A 22,927-nucleotide genomic window follows, 5' to 3' on the forward strand; every position below is an offset into this window, starting at 1 on the left:
CAGGCACAACTGATCATAACCCCACAGCCAGACCACATTAGCTTAAATTCTCCCTTAGCCACTATATTTCTATTGAACAGTCATAATGTTCTGGACTTTCTTTCCAAAATTAAACTGTGTGGTCTGTTAGTTATTATTGAGACTTGAAAAAATTCTGCCAAAAACAATGAGCCATTAGGTTAATAACAAAAAGTAGTTATGAGCTCTGTACAAATAAAACCAAGCTGACAGTGATTATTAAGTCTAGAAGATTTTGATTTATATAAATTCAGGTTTTTTCAATAATTTTTAAAATAAGATATAAAGTATTAGTGTAGTAATCCAAAAGGTGTGCTGGTATTTTTTAAAAAAAACTCTAGATTTTGAAGAGTGTGATCTCTCTATTCTTTTTTTTGCCTGTTGGTTACAGACATTATATGGCAACACCGATGAAAAAGACAATTCACTCAGATTGCTGACTCTGAAATATTCAGAGTGCACAATTTATGCAATTTTCCAATGGAATTTTGTGGTTCCTCACAGTAAATAGTCTCAGTTAAATTTAGACACGACAAAGGAAGTTCAAATGTTCATTAATTTACTTTTGACAATTAAAAAGAGTTAGCTAACTCATCAGATCATTTGATTTCTCACTGAGTCCTAATCATCAGGAAACCACAGCCTCCATCTGTCCTCATAGGCATCATCAATTGATTCAATTTATGACTTTTCAGATAGTAATCTATCAAATCACCTTCATCTTTACCTTGGACTTAAATGTTTAATGTTATACACTGTGGGTGTTCAAAAGCAGGTGTACTATTGGCACCCTAAGTTACAGTTTTTCTTAATGCTATTATTTATGCTACTGTGTTCTTCACAACTAAGCTATTAAGATTTAATAGGCAGTCTTCTAAAAGCAGTGATTTCTCAAAAAATCCCGTGTGTGTAGACACGTCATTTTTGTAAATGTTGCCACAAAGGACTGTAAAGATTTTATAAGGACCACTTATAAGGAGAGAATTATTTATCTGATCATTAAGACAGTCTTCGGATTTTTTTTAAAATTACCAGTAAAATTTCATAAGATTTTCTAATTATTAGAAGTACACAAAAGTACTTGTTTTCCCAAAACATGCTAAAAGCAGTAGAAATTTATAGTAACTCCTGTGAAAATAAGATGTTACTTTCAATTAGGTTTTTAATTATTTATTTTGTTTTCTCCTAATCTACTTCCTGACTTAGCAAACTACGTAAACACGTAGTCCCACTGCTCCCGAAAAAAAAATGAATATTAATTGTTGTGATGAATAAAAATTTTTTTTTTTCACATATTTCTGAACTATTTGGTGATTCAGAACGTGGACGGGAGAGGATATTACTGACCATCTCAAGTAAAATACAAAAATGTGAAAGAAAAACAAAGAGTTAAACTTCCAGTGAATTTTTGTTGCTACCTATTTTGAATTCCCAAGGCATTTCCTTGAACCAAATTGTGAGTTTTTACCAGGACCAAAAATACTTTATGAATGATCAATACAAATGGGTTTTGATGTGGTTTTTTTTGTTTTGTTTTGTTTTGTGATTTTTGTTTTGTTTTGTTTTGTTTAGTTTGGTTGGTTTTTTTGTTTGTTTTCTGTTTGGTTTTTGTTGGGTTTTTTTTGTTGTTTTGGTTTTTTTTGTTTGGTTTTTGTTTTGTTTTGTTTTGCTTTGTTTTGGTTTTTGTGTGTTTGTTTGTTTGTTTTGTGGTTTTTGTTTGTTTTTAGGGTTTGGGGGGTTTTTTTGGTGTGTTTTTTTGTTTTGTTTTGTTTATTTGTTTGTTTGTTTTGTGGTGAAGAAATTCAATCAAAAATAAAAGCACAGAAAACGGAAAACATCTTAGACTCACGATAGTGACAAGTAGCTCCCTCGTAACCAGTGTTGGCACAGTTGCAGTGGAAGCTGTTCCAGGATTGTGAGCACTTCCCACCATGTTCACAGTAATTAGGCAAACACCTTAAGTGAAAAACAAAGAGCATTTCCACTCTTTAATTTTCCGCTCATTTACACGTCACTTGTACTTATCAAGAAATGCAAAATCCTGGAAAAGAAGTGCAATAGCATGAAGGAAGCCTTCAAGTTCACCAAGGAACACGTCAACACAAGCACAAGAAAATTACAAGGATTTCTTCCCTGGTATTCCTACTTATTGCCGCCCTTGTTGCCCACACAGAAGCAGCTCTGCAGCGTTTAACATCCTGCTTTGCAGACACTGCTGAGCTCTTTGGGCTGGAAGTCAGCTTAAAGAAGACAGAAGTTCTCCATCAACCTGCACCTCAGGAAGTCCCCCATCATCCCCACACCACCACTGGCCAGTCAGAGCTCAAATCAGTCCAGCAGTTTAATTCCCTAGGCAGCCTCATCTCCTCGGATGGTGAGATTGACGGGGAGACAGACAACAGGTTAGCAAAGGCATACAGTGCCTTCAGAAAGCTTCATAAAAGAGTTTGGCGAAATAAACACCTGAAGAAAAGTACCAAGGTCAGTGTTTACAGAGCCATAGTGCTGTCTACTCTCTTATAGGGATCTGAATCCTGGGTCATCTACCGCCACCACCTGCGACTCCTGGAACGCTTCCATCAACGCTGCCTCCGAACAATCCTAAACATCCACTGCTCAGATGATGTGACCAATCCATCTGTTCTAGAGCAAGCAGCAGTCACAAGCATTGAGGCCATGTTGCTGAGAACACAGCTGTGCTGGGCAGGGCACGGCTCCAGGATGAAGGACCAACCACCCCCTCCCTAAGATCTTGCTTTATGGTGAACTTGTCACCGGCTGCTGCAAGAGAGGAGCCCCAAAGAGGAGATACAAGGACTGCCTGAAACAACATCTCAGCCTTGGCCATATTGATCACCATAACTGGTCTACTCTGGCCTCCAATCAGGAGCTCTGCAGACACACCATCTGTAACGCTGCTGATGCCTTTGAGAACGCAGCAGGATCACCCTTGAGGAGAAAAGACAACCCAGAAAGAATCGTGTCTTGCAGAATTTACCACCTAAGGAGTCTTCCTGCTGTGCCTTTTGCAACAGGACGTGTCTGTCTCGTATTGGCCTTTTTAGCCACCAGCGTGTTTGTAACAAACGTGGGCAGAGCCCTGCCCAAATCTTCGTTCACGAAGCCTGGCCATGATTCCTATTGCTTATAACAAATATCCTAATTATGCAAAAAAAGGCTGTGAAATGGAACAGAAATAAAGTGTAAGCTGCAGATTTGTTACTTATTACCCATTCAACTGTCTGCAATTCAATAGAGGCTGATAAACTAATGAAAGGTTTATGCCAGTTGATAATTCAATGGCAAGTTTTGCTACGGAAAGGATTTCTTCGCAAGGTGTGTCACAACAAAGAAGCATCAAGATAGATTTCTTTCTAGCTTCTAGAAAAATCACCTAGAAAAATAAACCTGACCACTTCTAGAAACAGTTCAGTTTGTTGATTCCAATACAACAAGTAAACTACCGGTAAAGCCATTCTGGTGATATGATGAGAAACATGAAGAATTTTGGTAACTTGCTCTTAGGTTTGCAGTGGTTGACTGAAAAAATAATTTTAATAATCACTGCTTAATGTTTTACAGCACTGTACTAAATTACAACATAGTCATGAGGTATAAAAAGAAAAATTACTCTTTTTTTTATAAATACAACAGAAAATATATTGAAACAGATTGACACACTTTAACTAAATATTAACTAGTTTAGAAATTAACACTTTAGAAATTAGTTAACATTCTAACTGAACCAAGGGTATATGCATGTATATGTGTATATATATACGTATATCTATATCTATATGTATATGCATATGTATATGTATACATTATATAGCTGAGAAAGTATAAAATGGCTTTACTGTTGACATTAGCCACAAAAAAAATTTAAAAAAAATAAATAGGCCCAATAATATTCACGGGATCTAAAAATACCTTTTTATTAATGCTAGAAATCTTAGGAGGATATTAAATTAGGACTGCAGAAAGTCCAGCATTTAACATATCTGCCCTATGAATAATTCAGAGCCTGCATACATTCACTCCTCATGCTACTCATTTTATCTTCCTTTCATGTTTATAAGCAACGACAAAGAGAGATTTTTTCACAGAAGGGAAGAAAAAAAAAAGAAGTAGCAGGTGAAAAACAAGTAAAGTAATAAAGTGATATAGGTCACCTATCTTCAAGGAAGTCTATGACATTTTTTGCCAGTGAAAGAGCTGATCTTTTATCTATTCTCTCACAGAGTGTGTTCCTAAGACAAGTCAACAGATGATATATGTCTCAATGAGCTCTGTTTTGGAACCTGAAAATAAACTTTAGGCACCGGGCTTACAATAATTTGGATTTTAAATATGTTGTTCGATGGAATTACCTAAATATGCATAGTAGTGTTTCTCGATTTAGCTTTCTGTGGGTACAACTAACTATCAGTTATTAAAAATACACATTTGTAGCAGAACTACCACTCAGGATTTTCAGGGCATCCACTGACAGCTGCTCTGCTTGTGTGCATTTCAGTCATAGAATTTCTTGTCTTATTCCTTTTCGATAAAGACATCATTATCCAAAAATTGTAAGTGATTTACATGGCCTTTACTTCTATTGACTCCCTGTCCCTGTTAATTAATTTTCTTAAGAGTGTTCACAAGATGAAAATCTTAGATGAAATTGGTGATGCTTGAACCAACTTTTATGAAAGTGAAAACAAGGTAAGAGTGTAATTTAAATCTTTTAACATTAAATTTCACATCTTCCCTCTTCCTCAGAATGTCTAATAGAAAGTAGCCATGAGCTGCATCAAAGTTAACGTGTAATTACATTTTATGCTGTGGCCCTACCCAAAGCAGGATTTGTAACAGAGCTTTCTCTGAGGAAACCAATCTTCTAACAAAAATATTTCTAATGTTTGAAACAGAATTTCTAATTCTTCATCTGTAAGAGGTAATTTTTGGATTCATCATCATGGCTGCTAAAAGCAGAAAAGCGACAGGTGATTAAACATTTGTCACATATTTCTTGATAATATGCTTTTAAGTGTAAGCCATTTGAAAATGATACTATTTTAAACCAAGGCAACAGGATGTTAATAATCATAAACTAATGTACAGAGGAGAATACTGATCCAGAATATGAATATACTTTTGATAAAGAAGGGAAAAAAATAGGAACTTTGTCTGCCAATTACCAACTAGCCACATTTTTTGTGCACTATTTCTTTATCATTGTTCCAAACAATGGCTAAAAGATACTTTAAAAGGAGTGTGTAATTGCTGCAATTTTAATTTCTATTATTGCTTTATTCTTCAGTTTAAAAAAAAAAAAAAGAGAGAGAGAGAAAAAAGTATTTGAGAACTGTCCAGTAACCATAATTTCAGTTTTTGGCTTTTTTTTTTTTTTAAACATATAAAGCCATTTATTCTGGTTTTTGTACAATTGTATGTTCCTGTGTAGGGCTTAATGTAATTATGACAGGTTCATCTAGTACTCTCTCTTCAGAGGCTAAATGTGCTAACTTTGTAAGGCATTTAAACGACACTGTGTCCTTTAAAGTTATGTTGTCAATGGTTTGTGTATGATTAGCAGTTATTAAACCAATATATATTGATAAAGGAGATGAGAGAAAATATGTTAAGGAGAAATATATGAAAATAATTGCTTGAATGTCCAAGAGGTCTATGAGCATTAGAACAATATAGAAAGATATTATGCAACAAAATTGCTAAATGAAGGGGCATGGGAAGAGTGATGGTTGGAAAAAGTCAAAATAATTTAAGAACAGGACGAAGAATTGGAAAGTTTACGGAATTGAGAAAACTGAAAATAAGAAACCAGTACAATATTTATTTGTATAAAAAGAAGACAAACTAATATCTCAACAAATAAATGAATGGTTAGCTAACCATATGTCCATGAGGACTGTAAATCTGATAAAGAATACTCTTCATATGTTAAATGTGTATATATGTGATAAAGCATGGATTCAGTAGAGTTATTTTCAATTTATTTACTGCTGCATATAAAGACAGGTCACTACGCAAAAAGTAAGTTTTATTTGCCTTCCTGCCCTTTAAATGGGTAAAACTACTACATTTAGTGGTCCATCATTTCTACTACAAAAGCCATCAATAACTCCAGAATTTGGGTCATGCGTCGCTATTGAGAATTAGAGATGCAAAGACTCCCATAAAGACTCCAAGACAAAGAAGGGGATTGTTTGTGCTCAGCTGTAGGGGAGATATTTACCCTCAGGAGCACAGTGCCAAAAGTGCCGATTAGCTTAAGGCAACCAAAGAATGTATAAATCATTGTAGGAAGAAAATATTTTCTCTCCAATGATATGCGCACAGGATCACACCTGTTAAAAATTGTTTAATACATGTAAGCAGTTTTAATGTTGCCAAAGAAGAATGTGTCATTTCAGCTGGGATTTAAGGTTGGGACGTAGAACTAGTTTGATAAATTTGTTCCAGTTGATGAACTGCAGATATCAAAAGAAATTAAAGGAATGATGAAATAATTGTGTGAGGAAACTTGGTCCCAGGACCAAGATAGCACAGGACCAGGAAGGCTTTTTAAAAGCACTCTATTTTGAAATAAAATATAATGAGGATAACAAAATTGATAAAAATGTGTGGCTTAAAATTGTATTTTGATAAATTAGGAAGACATATGCTAAGCATGCTGAGAGATGAAAACTAAATCTAGCAGAGCCAGTGCAAAAAAAGTGCAACAGTCAAGATATAAGAAGAGAGAAAACAAGACCAATAAAAAAAAATTTCCATGGAAGTTTTTTTTTTCCCCTTTGGTATCACTGATCTTGAAAAAACACATATAATTTTGATGAAGTTTGAAAGTAACATAAAGTTAAAAGAAAAAAAAAGGGTCAACACAGTGTCAGAAAGTAATAAAAACACTTTGAAAAGATTGTGGCTGGGAGGTTTAAGTGTCTTACACAAGTCCTTATTGAAAGGAAAAAACCCCGCAACAAAACAGATGGCAGTGGTATTGACACAAATGAACATGGTAACTACCTTTATGTGCTATAAAAGTTCAGCAAAATAAAAAACATGAGGAGGGACTATATAAAAAAACTAAGCTCTTTGATTCAGTGCTTAAAAACAATAAAAACAGTAATTAAAAGGGAAGGGTGCAGTTCCGAATAAATTGAATTTGCATTGAATTAAAGAGAAGTATTATGACACTTGAGATACTGGAAGTAATGCTGGATTTTTTCTATATATTGAGATTCACAGAGTGGTTGTATGCATATTTATACACACAAAAACCCGTATGTACAAAATTACATGTTATGGTCACTCATAGCTGAAAACTGCAATCACTGCATATAAAAATGGGTTCAGCCTAAAGGAGTAGTTTGCAAGAAAGCTAAAAAAAATGTGACTGTATGCTGCATTCCAAATACAAGTCCCTAGCAAGTCATACAGTAAGTTTTGACTGAAGGCAAACTCTGTTTTGGCATATGTCTATCACACTGAGTTCCTACTGCAAAGTCAGGATTAGTTCAGTAAGGGATAAAATTAGCACAAGAATCATATCTATATCTCTATATAGATATATATAGATACATATAAATATATATATCTATATATGAAAACTGTGTATGTTTTTAATATGTGAAAGCTGTTGAAATATTAATGAGAATACACATTACAACACAATCGAAAGGATCACATTGTAGGCAAAACTTCTATTGTCTTTTTTGGTGGTTTCTTTCCTTAAACTTTTATGAACAATTAGGTAAAGAAATAGTTGGTTTTCTTTTTTGTCTTTGATCTACAAGGAGCTGTGCCTGCCTCCAAAATAACAACCATGACAGCTGTACACTGCGTTATCTCTATGAATTGAAAGCAGGTCACAGAAACAGGTCTGTGTAGCCATAGGTTGGCTATGGTTTTGAAGAAGATATCTGCCTATCGTGTTTTTCCCAAAGAAAGTAATTTTTGAAAGTCTTATAATTCAAAGGCCATACTTTGCTAGATCAAAAGGCACTTTATGAGGACTAGAAATACAGAAAGTGAGGGAGAAGTGTTTACAAGCACATCATTCCCCTGCCTGTTGTGTCGTTTCAGTACGGCCTTACAAGAAAACCACGTTTGGATTAAAGTAGACTTTGCAGAGATGCCTGTGACTGCAATCTCCGGAGTCTATAGAAGAAAAGTTCAGCTGCTGCCTGTTCATGTGGCTGCTCCTCTTCTCAGCAGCCTCTTGTTCTGCAACACCCCCTCTGCTTTCTCTTCACTGAGCTCCAGCAATGTCTTTCTATCAAACATTTCCACTTCCAGGAAGGTATATAAGTCTTTCCTCCCTGTGGAGGGAGACACTTCAACTAGTTACTCTGTCAGATGCTAATTGTGAAACAGGAGCCAGGCCTAAAAGAGTTAACTGAGATATCTTGGCCTGCTAACAAACCCCAATACCTGTGTTGCTGGAAGAACATTTTAGGAGCACTGGTTCATATCATGTTCTGTTCTGATCACTGCACCAAAGGCCTTATTATAGAAAGAATAGGAGTAGTACACACACAGTAATAAATTAGGTAAACCAGACCTTTGAATAAGATCTAGAAGGCCCAGAGCCAGGATTTTGCAAGCTTGAAGAATTCAGGTCACCTGATTGAAGAGGTCAAATTGAGGAAGACGTCCATGGCGGCCACCAGAGGGATGAAGGCTTTGAGGAGAAGACCCCACAGTAGAAGACTGGGCATGTCTGGAAAGACTCTGCCCAGAGACCAGTCTGCTTATTAATATGTATAATAAATGATGTAACCATGGATCTAAAGTGTATAAAATGGCTTAGTTTTGCACTTTCAAGTAGAGCAAGTTTGTCCAGCATGAGCTGGCTTGCTCCCAACGTTGAATAAACAAATACCTTGCTGCCTAAAGATAAAAAAATGTCTCTGGGCAGTCTTTTGGGCGGATTCAATTGCAATTTATGAGATTAGTTCTGATCATAGTCTAAAAGGAGATTGCTCACTCACTGTGATGGATACTATCTATTGAGTTCCTGATGGACAGAATATAGGAAACAGCAATAACTTGTAAAAACATAGCATTTAAAAGGGTGGGTGGGACTCATGTCACAGGAGAGGATTCGTGTCTGCAGCTTTACTTGAAAAGAAAGACATTTAAAATTTGTCAGAAACAAAAAATAATCTTAAACAAAGTTGGTTTAATTTTATTTGTGGCACACAGAAGTCTATTTGCTGTGCTAAGTATTCTGCATTTATTCTTACAAAAGAAGCACCATGCTATTTTGTAACTGTACTGTTCTTCGTCATCAAACCAGTATAACAAAGAGAACATTGAAATAAATAAATAAATGAGTAAACATTGTGTTCTTACCTGTCCGTAATGCCACACAAATCTATCTGAAGATCACTGAAATTGCCAAAACCATTCTGCTGAACTGAGATCATATCCACTGCTTTGTTACCAATGGAAATGAGCCTCATGCATCCTTGAAAACCACCAAGTGAGGTATTACATTCAGAAACATTTCCACTTCTAGGACAGCCTGAAAGAAGAATAGAAACTGGAGCTGAAAAGAAATACTTTGTTGAAAAAATTACATATTCCAAAAGTAGACTGAACTTTCATAATCTCCATATGTTTTAAACTTCATGGGTAGAAGACTTTTGCCTTCTGATTATGCATGATTGTGTGACTATAATGAAATAATTCTCAGCAGTCTCACTGGTTTTAAAGCATATGCAAAAACATCACTAAAATTTTTGGTAAAGGATAACCTAAGCAACAGTTCCAAGGCAGTGAATGGAATCAGGTATGAACAGATTGATTGGGAGATCTTAGTCACAAAATTAGATTAGATTACAAGGTCACATGGCTTGACCAAGTTTTAAGTCACAATTGAAATCAAGACAAAAATTATTTACTAAGTACAGCCATTTTATTTTATCAACTGTCAAGATTTTGTAAAGTACTGAAGAGAATTTCTCAGTGCGGATCATCAATGACTCAACCAGGAGAGATTCTCCACTGGACTTTGCTACTCATGAACAAGTTAAAAATGGCTGAAAATGTGAAGGTCAAGGGCAGTCTTGGTTACAGCAAACATGAGGCTTTGGAGTTTATGAACCACAAAGAGGTGAGCAAGAAAAAAAAAAAAAAAACAACCAAAAAACCAGAATTACAACCCTGAATTTTTTTCTTTGATGAATATGATTTAAAGTAAAAAAAAAAAAAAAAAATAAAGGACGAAGACGATTCCCCCCAAAAAAAATAAAAAAAGCAAACNAAAAAAAAAAAAAAAACAACCAAAAAACCAGAATTACAACCCTGAATTTCAGAAGAGCCAAAGTTGTTCTGTTCAGGACCTTGTTTAGAAGGATACCATTAGAAATTCCCTTGGAGAGCAAGAGGGTTGAATAGTTTTCAACAGAAAGCCCTCTAAAGCATAAGGAAAGTCCATAGTGATATCAAAATTGTTTAGTAAGTGTGGCATAAGGCCTGCAAACATAATCATGGAGCTCCTGAGTGAGTGCAAACACAAGAGGAAAGTACACAAAATGTGGTAGCAGGGACGTAGAGGGGAATACAAAGACATTCCCTGCATATCTGGGAGTGTAGTTAGGAAACCAGGTGGAGTTAAGACTTATCAAAGAAGTCGAAGTGCAACAGAAAGGTTTCTGTAGGTGCAACAGTAGCAAAAGGAAGGTTAAAGAGATTCTGGATGCACTAATCCATGGGGCAGGAGACCTAGTGACAAGTCTTGTGAAGAACTGTTTCCTCCAAGGCTTTTTTCTTCACTAATGAAACTAATCTTTAGGCTTCCCGTGTCCTAGAACAGTATGAAAAAGGAATGCAGTGCCCACAATAAAGGAAGAATGAGCCCAGGGTGCTTCTGAGGGTACTGCAGGAGCTGGTCGATGCCATTTCAACTATTCCCATTGTCATTGTGAATTTGTTAACATTTTAACCTTCAAAGGGTCCTGGCTATTTGCTGAATGCCCTGGTGATTGGAAAAGGCAGAAGTTACACACATCTACAAGAAACTAGAGGGCAGTTAGGCTCATTGCAGGCCCTACAAATTCACAAAGCCTCTTAGAAGCCATTTCTGAGCACGTAAAGGACGAGAAGTTAACTGGTTAACTTTGACTTCAAACCTAAATTATGCCTGACCAAGGTATTTGTTTTCTTTGCTGAAGTGACAAGCACTGCAGACAAAGAGAGAGCAGTGAGCATTGCATATCTTGACTTTAGCAAAAACTATACAGTTTTGTATAGTGTCCCTATCTCCAGATTCAGGGTAGATGGGTGGGTTAAGCAGACAAATGATGAGGTAAAGTCCAGGTGATGAACAGAAGGTTCTTCAGAGGTCAGTAGGTACTCACACTGTTTAATATCTTCATTAATGACCTTGGTGATGAGACAGAGTAAACTTTCAGCAAGCCTGTGACTGATACCAAATTGGGGGCAGGGATCAAATGTTGGCGAGCAGGGCTACAGCTCAGAGGCTGGAAAAACAAGGTGACAGGAATGCCATCAGCAAGAACAAGATCAGGGTTTTTAATCTGAGATGGAACAAGTCCATGTAACTATCCAAGCTGGAGGATAACTGCTCAGAGACAAGCCTGGGGTCCCAGAGACCACTGAACAGATCATGAGCCAGGAACGTGCCCTTGCATTACAGCAGGCCAATGAAATTCTGGGATGTATTATCAAGAGCACAGCCAGAGGGAAGTGGTCCTTCCCTCTATATGGCACTTGTGAGACTATACATGGAGTGCTGTAGTTCTGGGCTTCCCAGTACAGGAAAGACATCAATGTCCTGGAATGAGGCCACTGGAGGGCTCCAAGACAGCTGGGAAGCTGAAGGTACTTACGAGGAGAGGCTGAAAGATCTGGGCCTGCTCAGCCTTAAGAAGATAAAGCCATCTGATAAGATGACACAGAGGAGATGGAGCAAGACCACTTCCAAAAGTGCACAGTGACGGGACAACAGGCAAAGGACAAAATCAAAAGCTGGCAAATTCTGATCAGACACGAGCAACAAGTGTTTTCACTGTGAAGGTGGTCAATATGAGAATGGTTTGCCCAGAGAAGTCTTGTGATTTCCATCCTTGGAGCTGTTCAGAGCCCTGTACCTCTGATCTAATCAGGCTTGTACAGAACAGAGGGTTAGACTACATAACATCTGAATGTCCAGTTCAACCTTTGAATAGCAGTCTGTAAGTAACTAATATTGTGGTTTATCTATTGCCTTGCTGCCCCCAAAATGCCTTGCTCACTGATTGCCTAATTAAGCACTGTTCACTGTTCACTAATTAAGCACTGTTAATAAATCAATAAATTGCTTTGATCCTGACTTGATTTAAACCATATCCATTGAGCAGTTTTTCCCAGTGGCAGCTAAACACTGCACTACAAATGCTTAGAAGAGTTTTATTTTGGACTTCTTCCAAGGGATAGTATGGCTTCTGGAATGATGTGCAAGGGTCATCCTTTGATCTTAGTCAAACAATACTGCCCTCTGGTTCAGAGCTTTGAAGACCTTGTTTCATGATGTTAGGAAGAAGTGAGTTTTAAGACACTTCTTTGTTTCACAGAGCTAATGGGTACTTTTGAAATTCAGTAAAGGCACTGCAGAGGTTTATGATACAGAAAAACAAAATGATAGTGGAAATTAGTAAATATATTCAAATGAGTGTACAACAACCTAAATAGTATAGATATCTTTTTGAGAAATATAACTTGGAAAATGAACTAAACCCTAAATTTAACATCTCAGTAAGTTTGCAGTGTGTTTTATTCTGTTGAGGAACCAAACTGTTCAAAGTAATTATAACCTTTCTACAGGAAAATATTCATTATCTAGTTGGTATATTGCTTTAAGAACAACAAATCCAAGGACTTGCAAAAGTCCACATAAGAACACAGTAAGTTTCCAGCACCACACACAGTTAAACAAATCAATTATAGGTCTAATTATGTGCTTTACAGCATTCTACAGTTGAATGGTAACATAAATTCTTTCATTTATGGTGAAAAATATGATGTCCGTTTAGGAATGAGGAACTTCCAGCGGAGTTCATATTTATAAAAAAAACAAATAAAAAAGGACAGAGAAAGCAGTTAAAAAGTTTATATATCTTTTACAATTAGGTATTTTACAAAATTTTGTCTCAGATATTTTTCTCGGTGTCTCTCTTTTCAAATTTGTCTTCTGGTTCTGTTAGAGAAAAGACAATACCATTAATGTTAATGAAATTGTGTTTCTTTATAATTGTAGACTGGGTATTAAAGATAAGAATAAATCCTTTAATCATGAAATTTACATTATGTGCTTATTGCAATATTAAATAGTCCCATTTTCCCTTATAGTTGCAATGACTTATCATTCCATGAATTAGAGAGGTTGTAGATCCTTGATGATAGCAGGAATAGAAATTTGCTGATATAACATTAAAGTATTTCTATGTTTATTAAACATTTTCCTAGTTAAGCATACACGTTTCCTGCATACCTTGTATTCATTAAAACAGGTAAACTAATCACCATGTCCCCAGGACATGTCTCCTGGAAGGCTGATACTCATATTTTTAACAACCAGCACAAAGAAACATGGTAAATATTCATATAAACTTAGAAAGAAAGCCAGTATTCATTGTCTACATTTTGACAGTATTATGTGCCATAACGTTTTAATAAACAATTTTTGTAAACTCAGAAACCCACTACTAGTACTCCCAAACTTTGTATGATGTGCACAAGCTGCAGATTTCAGCTATAAGGCTGAAATCAGAGAATCTGAGGGGTAGACAGACAGTACTTTCAATGTTCTTGGAATTAAAAAAGACAAATACGAATGTCCTTGTATAACTTAATGGAATAATGGTGCTCTTTGTAACTGCCCACATCCCTCCTGATCTGTTCACCTGTGTCATCAACCCCGCAATGGGGATAATCACCTGATCAGAGGTTTGGGAACCAGAAGCAACATAGAAGGCACTATTCAAGGTATCTTTAGTAGAGAACTGTAGATGCCAGATGCAAAAAGTCATGTGGATGTTCATGTAGCAGTTACTGTACTTGGAGTCTGCTTGTGAGCACAGAATTTATTCAAAACCTATTCTTTCAAGGGATGTGATCTGTGGAAAATGACTTGGTCAATACTCATTTGGTTTGCAGACATTCTTCAGCTTTCTCAGAAATTTGAGATTTGTTAATAAATAGTTGAAGCATTAGTCTGGTATTGAATAATGCACTCAGATGCTGTTTATCATTGCTACTATGTAGTCCATTCTCAATAGAATTACATATAACAACCTGCTCAACTCTATCAGTTACAACACGTCATTAATGACAAAATGACAAAATGGAGATAGCTAAGTGTCATTTTTTTAGGTACAAATTATATTCTTCAAACATAGAAAAGTTGTGTCACTGTTAAAAAAAAAAAGATAAAAGAGTCTATCATATAAAGAGGATATTTGCACAGGTAAGTAAACATTCACTTAAGGTGAAAACTTGAGGTAATCCCAGTGGAAGATTCTCGAAAAAATTTATTCAACAAAACAATAAGTCTGCAGCAAGAAAAACCTTTGTGTGTCTTTTTGGTTGCCAGCCAGACTATATTCAATTATCAGAGCATGATGCAAGTTATGATGATCGAAAAAGTGACCAAGGATTTAGGATGGTGATTTATTCTAGCCAACATGGTAAAATTTTAAGCAAACAGAAACTCACAACATCGTAACAACACCTGAAAAAAACCCAGACCCTTTGAAAGATAACCAAGCTAGGCAAAGAAGACTTGAGGCAAACAAAACAGTTCTTGTCATTTGATTAGATGTGTGGGATATTGTAAACATAAATAAGCAACATATTTCACCTCCAAAGTAGAAAACATCTCCTGAAAAAATCTGCAGAGGTGTGGAGGCATGAGCAGATGAGGTCATGTCACTGTCCACCGTCACACTGATACGATTCCTTTTGACAGAGAGAGAGACAGAATGCCACTGGCCATCGTTTAATCCAGCACCTGGAAATGAAATTTAAAAGTCAATATTAAATAAATTAAGTGTAGACTTCCACTATTTGTTAAACTACCTAAGTGTTACAGTCTTGAAAGGAGGAGGGACTGACAGAGCAATCATAGCCCACATAAAATCTACAAGTGAAAGCGAATTGAAAAAGAATTAATAAGCACAAGTGTCTTTTGTCAAGACAGAACCTTGCTTCACATTTGACAAATAAAAAATAAAAGTACTTCAGTGAATAATCCTTACTGTAGTAATGCCCCTAATTATCTGTAATATATCCATTTAATGTAATGACTGAGAAAACTATCCTCTCAATCTAAGGAGGTTATCATTAAGACATCATTGTGATGGCTGATACAGTATTTTACACATCATGCATATTTTTACTGCACTGTTACAAAGAATTTCTTCCTATTTTAAAATAAAAAATAGTCATTATGTTAAAACACAGCAAAGTAGCAAAATCCTGTAGATGATAAAAGCTTCAGTAGCTGTCATGTTAATGTCACAAGACAATTTTTCTTTCAGCTCTCTTTTTTATTGGACATGTACAGGAAAATATTCTGAGAGTTTAGGCTCTAACACAAATTTTCATTACCTCTGGCTGTGTAGGTGTAAGGTACCACAAAGCAATAAACCTGTAGCTCTGATTCTGGAAAGTACTTATGTATACATAATTAAATACATTCTAAACAGGGAAGTGTGTAACCACATTATTATCTTTAACAAGTGCTTTAAGTCAATCACGTTCCTGAACATTCTTCAGAGTAGAGGTACTTCTTTCAGTGAAGAACAAAGAATACAACCTTTGAATTATGCAAAGTCTTTTCTTGACTGCAGAGTGCGTGTGATTTGTGATCTGTGATTTCCCACTTGAAATTTCATGTATTTATATGCTCCTCCCTAGAATGTGTTGCATATGCTGCAGAAGCAGTCCATCAGTTAAGAGACTCATTCAAACAGATGGAAAGGAAATAAAAAGAGAAAGATGAGAAGGTTCAAAGAGCTAAATTCCAGCATAACTAGGATCCATAGATTGTTAACTACCACAACCTAAATACAAGATCATCATACAATCAAGAGATAAACCCTAGAAACGCATCAAAATTCAGATGAACTACCACCTAGATAATATCTCTAATACATTTAAGATAATATTAATCCTACACACATTTTCTATCATTTTTTTTCTATCTATCATACTTCCATCAGTGTATTTATTAGGGAACATGTAATAAGAAACATTAAACAATTTGCTTTATCCTCAACCTCAAGGAGGTCCTTCAAGTGAATGATGTTTTCTTCAGTCATATCTCTTCAATACACTATTTTTCCCTTTAGAATTCAAAGAATCATAGAATCATATAGCATTTGGGGCTGGAAGTGACCTTTAAAAATTATTTAGTCCAGTCTCCCTGCTCTTTGTGGGGACTGCTTTTACTGGATCAGGTTGCTCAAAACCCCATGCAACACAAACTTGAACATTTACAGGAGTGAAAACATTATGAACACCTAAATCTAGTTTGTTTCCATTTAAAATTGTTACCCTCTTGTCCTACCACTACAGATCCCAGGGGGGGAAAAAAGAAAAACAGCAACAAAAACAAACCAAAAAAACTCTGTCTCTGTTCTTATTATAGACCTTCTTTTAAGTACTGATTTTAAGTACTGATTGAATTCACATTTACAAATTTGCTTGTGTGGAGCCATGAAGTGGTACAACATCAAAATGGTGGAGGCCAATGGACTATATTCCATCTGAAAATTATATTTTCTGGTGCTCTATCATGAGTTGTAAAAACATTTTACCAGACAGAAGTGAGAAAACATAGCAATTATTTTTTTTTTTTTTAGTACGTAATGAAGTAGCTGCTAAACAAGATATCCATTTATTCTCAGTAGTTCCATAATTTTAAATCTAAATATTAAAAAAGGTCTATGGGACATCTTGCAGAACAATGGCATAAAAATACAGTGTATAAAATTTATCAAGAGATCAGTGAGAAACAAACAAAAAAAATTAGAGAAAACAATTTATAGATAAGACTGAAGTATAACCTCCAAATGCAATAATATCAATTATTTGATGTTAATTAATTAACATCAATTAATTAAAAGCTGCATAGAAATTAAAAACTGGATAGAAATAGAGGGTCATAGAGGAAACCGGGTAATAAGATCTACTATTTACAGATGTTGTAATTCAATTTGGTCTCATCATGCAACACAAATTAACTTTGGGTTGATTCCTTTTTTTTTTTAAATCCATGGTATTTCTTTGTGAATATTTGATGACCAGCTTACAAAAGAGGCTACAAAGGAAAGATATTAAATAACATCTGTAAAAGAAGGATACAGATTTTATTATATGTTAATTACTTGTGAATTAACATGCCATTCTCCTCGGTTTTATAAGGTCAAAAAAATTCTCAAAAAACACAGGATAATGAATTTAAGAACTGTGCACAAGGAAATATGCTCTGGTTTAATTACCAAGTATTACATGTGTGTGTGTGTGTGTATGTGAAAGTCCAGTCATAACTCCTTGCCTGTAGGGGAGCAAACCTGTCCAGCCATCCACAATTTAATTACTCAATCTCCAAATGCAGGCTTGAATTGCTTCAGTGAGTGCTAAAATAAACACTTCAAAACCTCAAGGAAAAGACAAATTCTTTTTCAGAAGAGAATATGATTTTGCACTAGTTTTTTTGCCTTCACAAACATAATTCCTCCTGTTAGACTTTATGAACAGTAAGCTTAACCTAGCATGAGAACATCAAATTCTGTTTCAGCATAGAATGTCAAAATTTATTCTGGGATGCTTTAAGCTAATACTTTATGTATTGTGTTGCAGCTTTGAAATTCAATAAATTGCTCTATGTGCAATAGAAGCTGTTAAAAGTGTCAGCACTTCAGCTGGTCTCTTAAAATGACAATTCATGGCAATAGTTTCTTTAACATGCATCACCTAATTGAACACCAATTGAAATAGCTCCTAAAAAACCAAATTCATCACTACTAATTAGCTGCCACTGACATTCTTACTGAGGAATTGACATTTTCAAATGGTGAGCCTGGGGAAATCTCTTGTCATTGAAATGGTACTCTTAGTGCATCAGTTATTTTAGATTATAACAAATAGCAGGGCCGATCCTATTATCACCCACAGGAAGAGGATCAAAGCATTTATGGAAATTTCAACATTATCTGTGGTCATTACTGTCTTACACTCTTTTTCTGAGTTAAAATAATCAGTGGTTTAAAATTTTACTTTTAATCATTATGCACCTGTACAAACCTAATGAGCTTCAGAGTTATGTTTAACCTTTTTTCCCCTTCTTTCTTTCCCCCCCCTCATCTCATGGGAGTCTACATTTTGTGAGAGGAGTTGAAGTAAGAAATCAATCTAAAAGAAACAGGGTCATGGAACTAAGATTAAGGGATTCTTATCTTATGTTTGTACTGAGGATAACTGGTTTGGAGGTTTCTTACCTGTTTTTTACCTGTGAATTCACTGTGCACATTAGATAACTGGAACTAATTTGGTTTCTTTTCCTTGATAATATTCTGCTTTGTGGATATGAAATGAGACATACACGCTTGTGTACAGGTCTAAATAAATCTAAGATGGATTAATGTTTTGGATATCATAAATGTTTTTTTTCCTGCATCCAAATTCACCTTTTCTACTCTGATATATTCCTCCAGCTAGTGGGCTCTGGTCATCTTCATCCATACAGAAGCTACTCTAATCCCAGACTAAAATTTCTTAATCTTCATATATCCTTTGTAATCTCATTTATCCACCTAATTTCTATTGTACCGGTTTTCCTGTCTGAGAACTCATTCTGAAATGATCATTTTATCCATCTACAAGTAAAGGGCGAAATTCAATTTGTTTGCATAAAGGATGAGAAATTCTCAGACGGCTCATGGAATGTCAGGGAATCATGTACCACTGATGAAGTGCTGATAGGTGAAGCTATTAATATTGGCATATAGTGATGTCACTTATCCTCAACATCTTTTAAAAAGTACTGAAAAATAGAGATGATGTCAGCTCTGTCCTGCTCTCATATGTCACAAAATTAACTACAAAAGTGACCCTTTAGCTCTGAGGTTTCAGTTTCCTCGAGTTCTCCTTTTTTTTTAAATTTTTTTTTTAGTCTCAAACTTGCCCTATCTTTCTCAGACACAATTTAGTATTGCACACGCACTGTCTCTGTTTAATGGACATCTCTGCAACTGAGAACTCTATAAAATAAAAGACATAATATTTATAGTGATGTGTACCTTTGCAGAAAAAATAGTTACTTGATGCCTTGTGAAGGCACTGACAAATGGTGAAAAACATCTTAATGTCTTAGCTTGACAGAATAAGTGATTAAGTTGCTTACACTTCGCAGCTGATGAAGCTGCTTCATTTTCCCAGATTATACACATGAGCTGTACATACAATATGCAGGTTAAGCTGAGAACTCAATTTTTCATTCAACATTATTGCAAGTAATTTCTACTCATTCATGGGGAAAAGAAGAATAAACATGTTTGAGAGAAAAGAAAGCATTTAGAAAGAACTGGGTTCACAATTCACACAAGTAAAGTGTAGTTGCACACATACTAACCACAAAAACAAGTCAAGGATGTAGGTACTAATTCAAATGACTTTTCATAAGCTATTTTTTTATGCTTTGGAGCCTTGGATTTTTTTTTTTTGTTTAATTTCTGTTACCTGCGGTGATGTCACTCAGCACTCTTCCTGGTTTATGAAGACTGATTTTAACTTTCCCATCACTCAGGTATAAGAGGAAACCACCTGAAGACCGGTGCAGTTTGCTGGATAACAGAAGTCCCTCCTTGTTCCAAGTGCGAAACTGGAAGCTGACAAACACCTCGTCTTGCCCTGACATGCCTGGCAGTGCCAGGTAACTGCTGGGGCTCAGGAATGTAACAGGAACCACCTGTGGCTCTAAACATGAGAAAGACACGTTGCCCTAGGAAGAAATGAAACATTGGGAAGAGTTGTGAGAATTTTTCTGCGGAAACTGCAAAGTTTCAAAACATGGTGAATATGATGTTTGAATGCATTAGTCTAAAAATCAAATATGAACATCATCACTTTGGGCAAAGTTTATGTAGCTGTTTGACCAGAAAATAGATTTATCTGCCTTTATTTATTCCTAAATCACATGGTTGATTTAATGGTACTTCAGGAGTTAGACAGAACTGCCTTGTTTCTAGTTTGGCTCAGCCTCAGGAAGCATCTGGGACTTGACAAATCTCTGGATGTCAGAAAAAATGCCACTTATAAAATGCCACTTACACATAAGTATGTAAATACTTACATGGGTCTAAATGCAGAGAAAAACATTGAGCTTGGCACTGATTGTTTAAATTTAAGAAAAAAACCCATTGTGCTAGACCAAGACGCAGGTTTTTCCAAATGAATGTAATTGGAGATGTACAATAACTCCAATATTTTTTTCCACAAACCGAAAAATTCCACCTACAAACTCTTGCTACTTACAAATGTGAAACACATACTTCATAAATCAGGAGCAAACAGCCCCATGTGGACTAGATCATGAGCTGGGTTTAGGCACCTAGCTTTTATTTTGTGCTCCTTCTGAAAGGAGCACAAAAGTTTACCTTTCTTAGGTAAACCTGTGATTGAGTTCTTTGAGATTAACTTGTCCAGAATGATGTAGATAAGAAATCTGGAACAGAAATAATGCAATTTTTGCATCTGGTGTCAGTTAATACTTTATGATGCTTGATAATAATACAAAATGAACTTTGATCTGATGACTCTCTGGTGCCATTTGACCTATAACTAATTTGTTCTGTTCAAATGGTTACTAAAGATTAATGTCTTTGGAATTTAAAACACACTTGACTTCTATTCAACACAAAGATGGTTTAAACTTTTGATCATACATAAAATTTTGACCGCTTAGTAAAGTTTTAAAATCAATTTTAAAAAAATACTCACTAATCCCTGGCATGGCAAGATATTAGAGATTATCTGTTTTCATTTTCCTCAAGGAAAATATACAAATAAGTAAAAGCTGTGTCTTATGAACTCAGCTGTGAGAAATGAATTGTCAGATGAACTGACCCCTAGTGAAAAAGCAGTCATCAGATTAATAAACTTTGTTAAACACTAAAAACTTGCCTTTTGCAGATTCCACAAGCAAAATCTCTATTTGTCAAGGCTTCTGTGGTAACATAGATACTTTCTGGAATATTTACATTATAAAACATCTCCCAAACAATTTTGAGAATAGCACAACAATTCAAAACGTTCAAGTTTCACATGAGAAGAGATTCCTGTCATTGATTTTCTCTAGGATAGAGAACCAGATTTGATTATTCATATTCTGAATTGAAATGAAAGCCAAAATAGAACTAATTGCTCTTGAAAGCAATTAATATTTCTTTAATTGTTTTGAGCTGATTTCTGTAATATCTCTGCATTTCCTGCGACTTGATAAATAAATATCACACTTAGAGATGACCCTTGTACTACTGGGAAAGAAAAAACAAACCACCAAATCAAAACCAACAACAAAGGATTTAGTAAAATTTCTAGGAAACCTTTTGTAACACAGAGAAAATTTGGTTTGGTGTTGGAACAGCTTCTGTAACAGATTTTGATAATGTAACTCTTGGCTGTGTCACAATAAATACATTAAACCCACCAACGAAAAATAGCCCAACTAGCTGATTACTTGATTTTTCTTCCATTACATAAAGTAGACTTCACCAGATATGTGTGTTAACAGATTAGATATGAAAGTGGCTGTGGCCTTTCTCTCTATTTTGCTTATTTATTCTTTCTTGACTCTGCATATCTTACCACAAAGTAGATCTGAGGTTTATGCCTCCTGGCCAGGTCAATAATGTTCACTTCATTATAATAAATATTTTCAAAACACCCATGAAAGTTCCTGCGTGATAATGTCCCTGATTTTCCAGGCACTGGGATCCCTCCAAAGCTGAGCTTAGAAAGAGAAGAAAAATCAATGATACTATTAAGTAATTTTCTATGGAAAGAAGTTGACTGTAACTTAAGAGCAGAAGTCGAAGACTGGCCAATAATGAATCTGCAGCTTCTTGGCTACTTCTTGCTACTTCTGGCATTTACAGATTAAAAGAAAAAGATAATAAAAAATTAGGCTATATCAAATATATGTACCTACAAAATTACTCTGAAATGTTGACTTTTTTTTTCTTCTGAGGATGTCTCTTAACAGTGGCTTAGATCAGTTTTCAGGGTCCATTACAGCTGCAAAACCCAGGAGAAGAACAACAAGGCCAAGAATATGCAGATAGTGCAGAACAGTGTGAAAATTACCAACAATTCTTTAGGAAATTTGAGCCTGACTTCTCCACCCTGTGCACATCATAAAACTATCATAATAGGCAACAAGAGTGCATCAAATGAAATTATTCTAGGGCACATTCAAAACAAATGAAAGGAGGTGCTTTTTCCCCTTTCAAAATACCTTGGCAGTTCCTTGGTATGGTGCTGTAGGAATATTTAGTTTCAGAAAGAGACAGGAAGATTTAATAAAAATCCATTGAGAGCTAATAAATTCAAGTATATCCCTCTGTCTAAAGAAGTCCCTGAGGCAGAAGCTGTTAGAAAGCAGTAAATTATTTCAGCTAAGCATTGCCATGAGGGTGACCTCAGTTATGTTTCTACTCTTGAGTACCACCAGAAACAGGATGCCAGTAAGTGAACTTTTGAGCTCACTCATTTTAAAGCTATTCCAGGTAACATTGTATGAAAGGTCAGTTTAACTATGTATGTTCTAATTTTGACATTTACTTATTTTTTTAAAATCTTCTTACCAAAAAAGCCCCGAAATCAAATATATCATACA

General features: G+C 35.5%; 1 protein-coding gene across 4 annotated transcripts in view; it reads right to left on the reverse strand.

The window, feature by feature from the left end:
- LOC108500363 (contactin-associated protein-like 4) overlaps positions 1-22,927 on the reverse strand; it is a 202,462-nt gene that overhangs the window by 42,245 nt on the left and 137,290 nt on the right. For all 4 annotated transcript variants that reach the window (XM_017821229.1, XM_017821228.1, XM_017821230.1 and 1 more), the window contains exons 7-11: positions 21,898-22,041; positions 19,771-20,032; positions 14,888-15,037; positions 9,379-9,550; positions 1,868-1,974 (exon numbers count right to left, since the gene is read on the reverse strand). In XM_017821229.1, the coding sequence (XP_017676718.1) occupies positions 1,868-1,974; positions 9,379-9,550; positions 14,888-15,037; positions 19,771-20,032; positions 21,898-22,041 (835 nt within the window). The remainder of the gene's footprint in view (positions 1-1,867; positions 1,975-9,378; positions 9,551-14,887; positions 15,038-19,770; positions 20,033-21,897; positions 22,042-22,927) is intronic.

The sequence above is a fragment of the Lepidothrix coronata genome, unplaced genomic scaffold (assembly GCF_001604755.1).
Source record: "Lepidothrix coronata isolate B3197 unplaced genomic scaffold, Lepidothrix_coronata-1.0 Scaffold89, whole genome shotgun sequence".
Classification (NCBI taxonomy): Eukaryota; Metazoa; Chordata; class Aves; order Passeriformes; family Pipridae; genus Lepidothrix; species Lepidothrix coronata.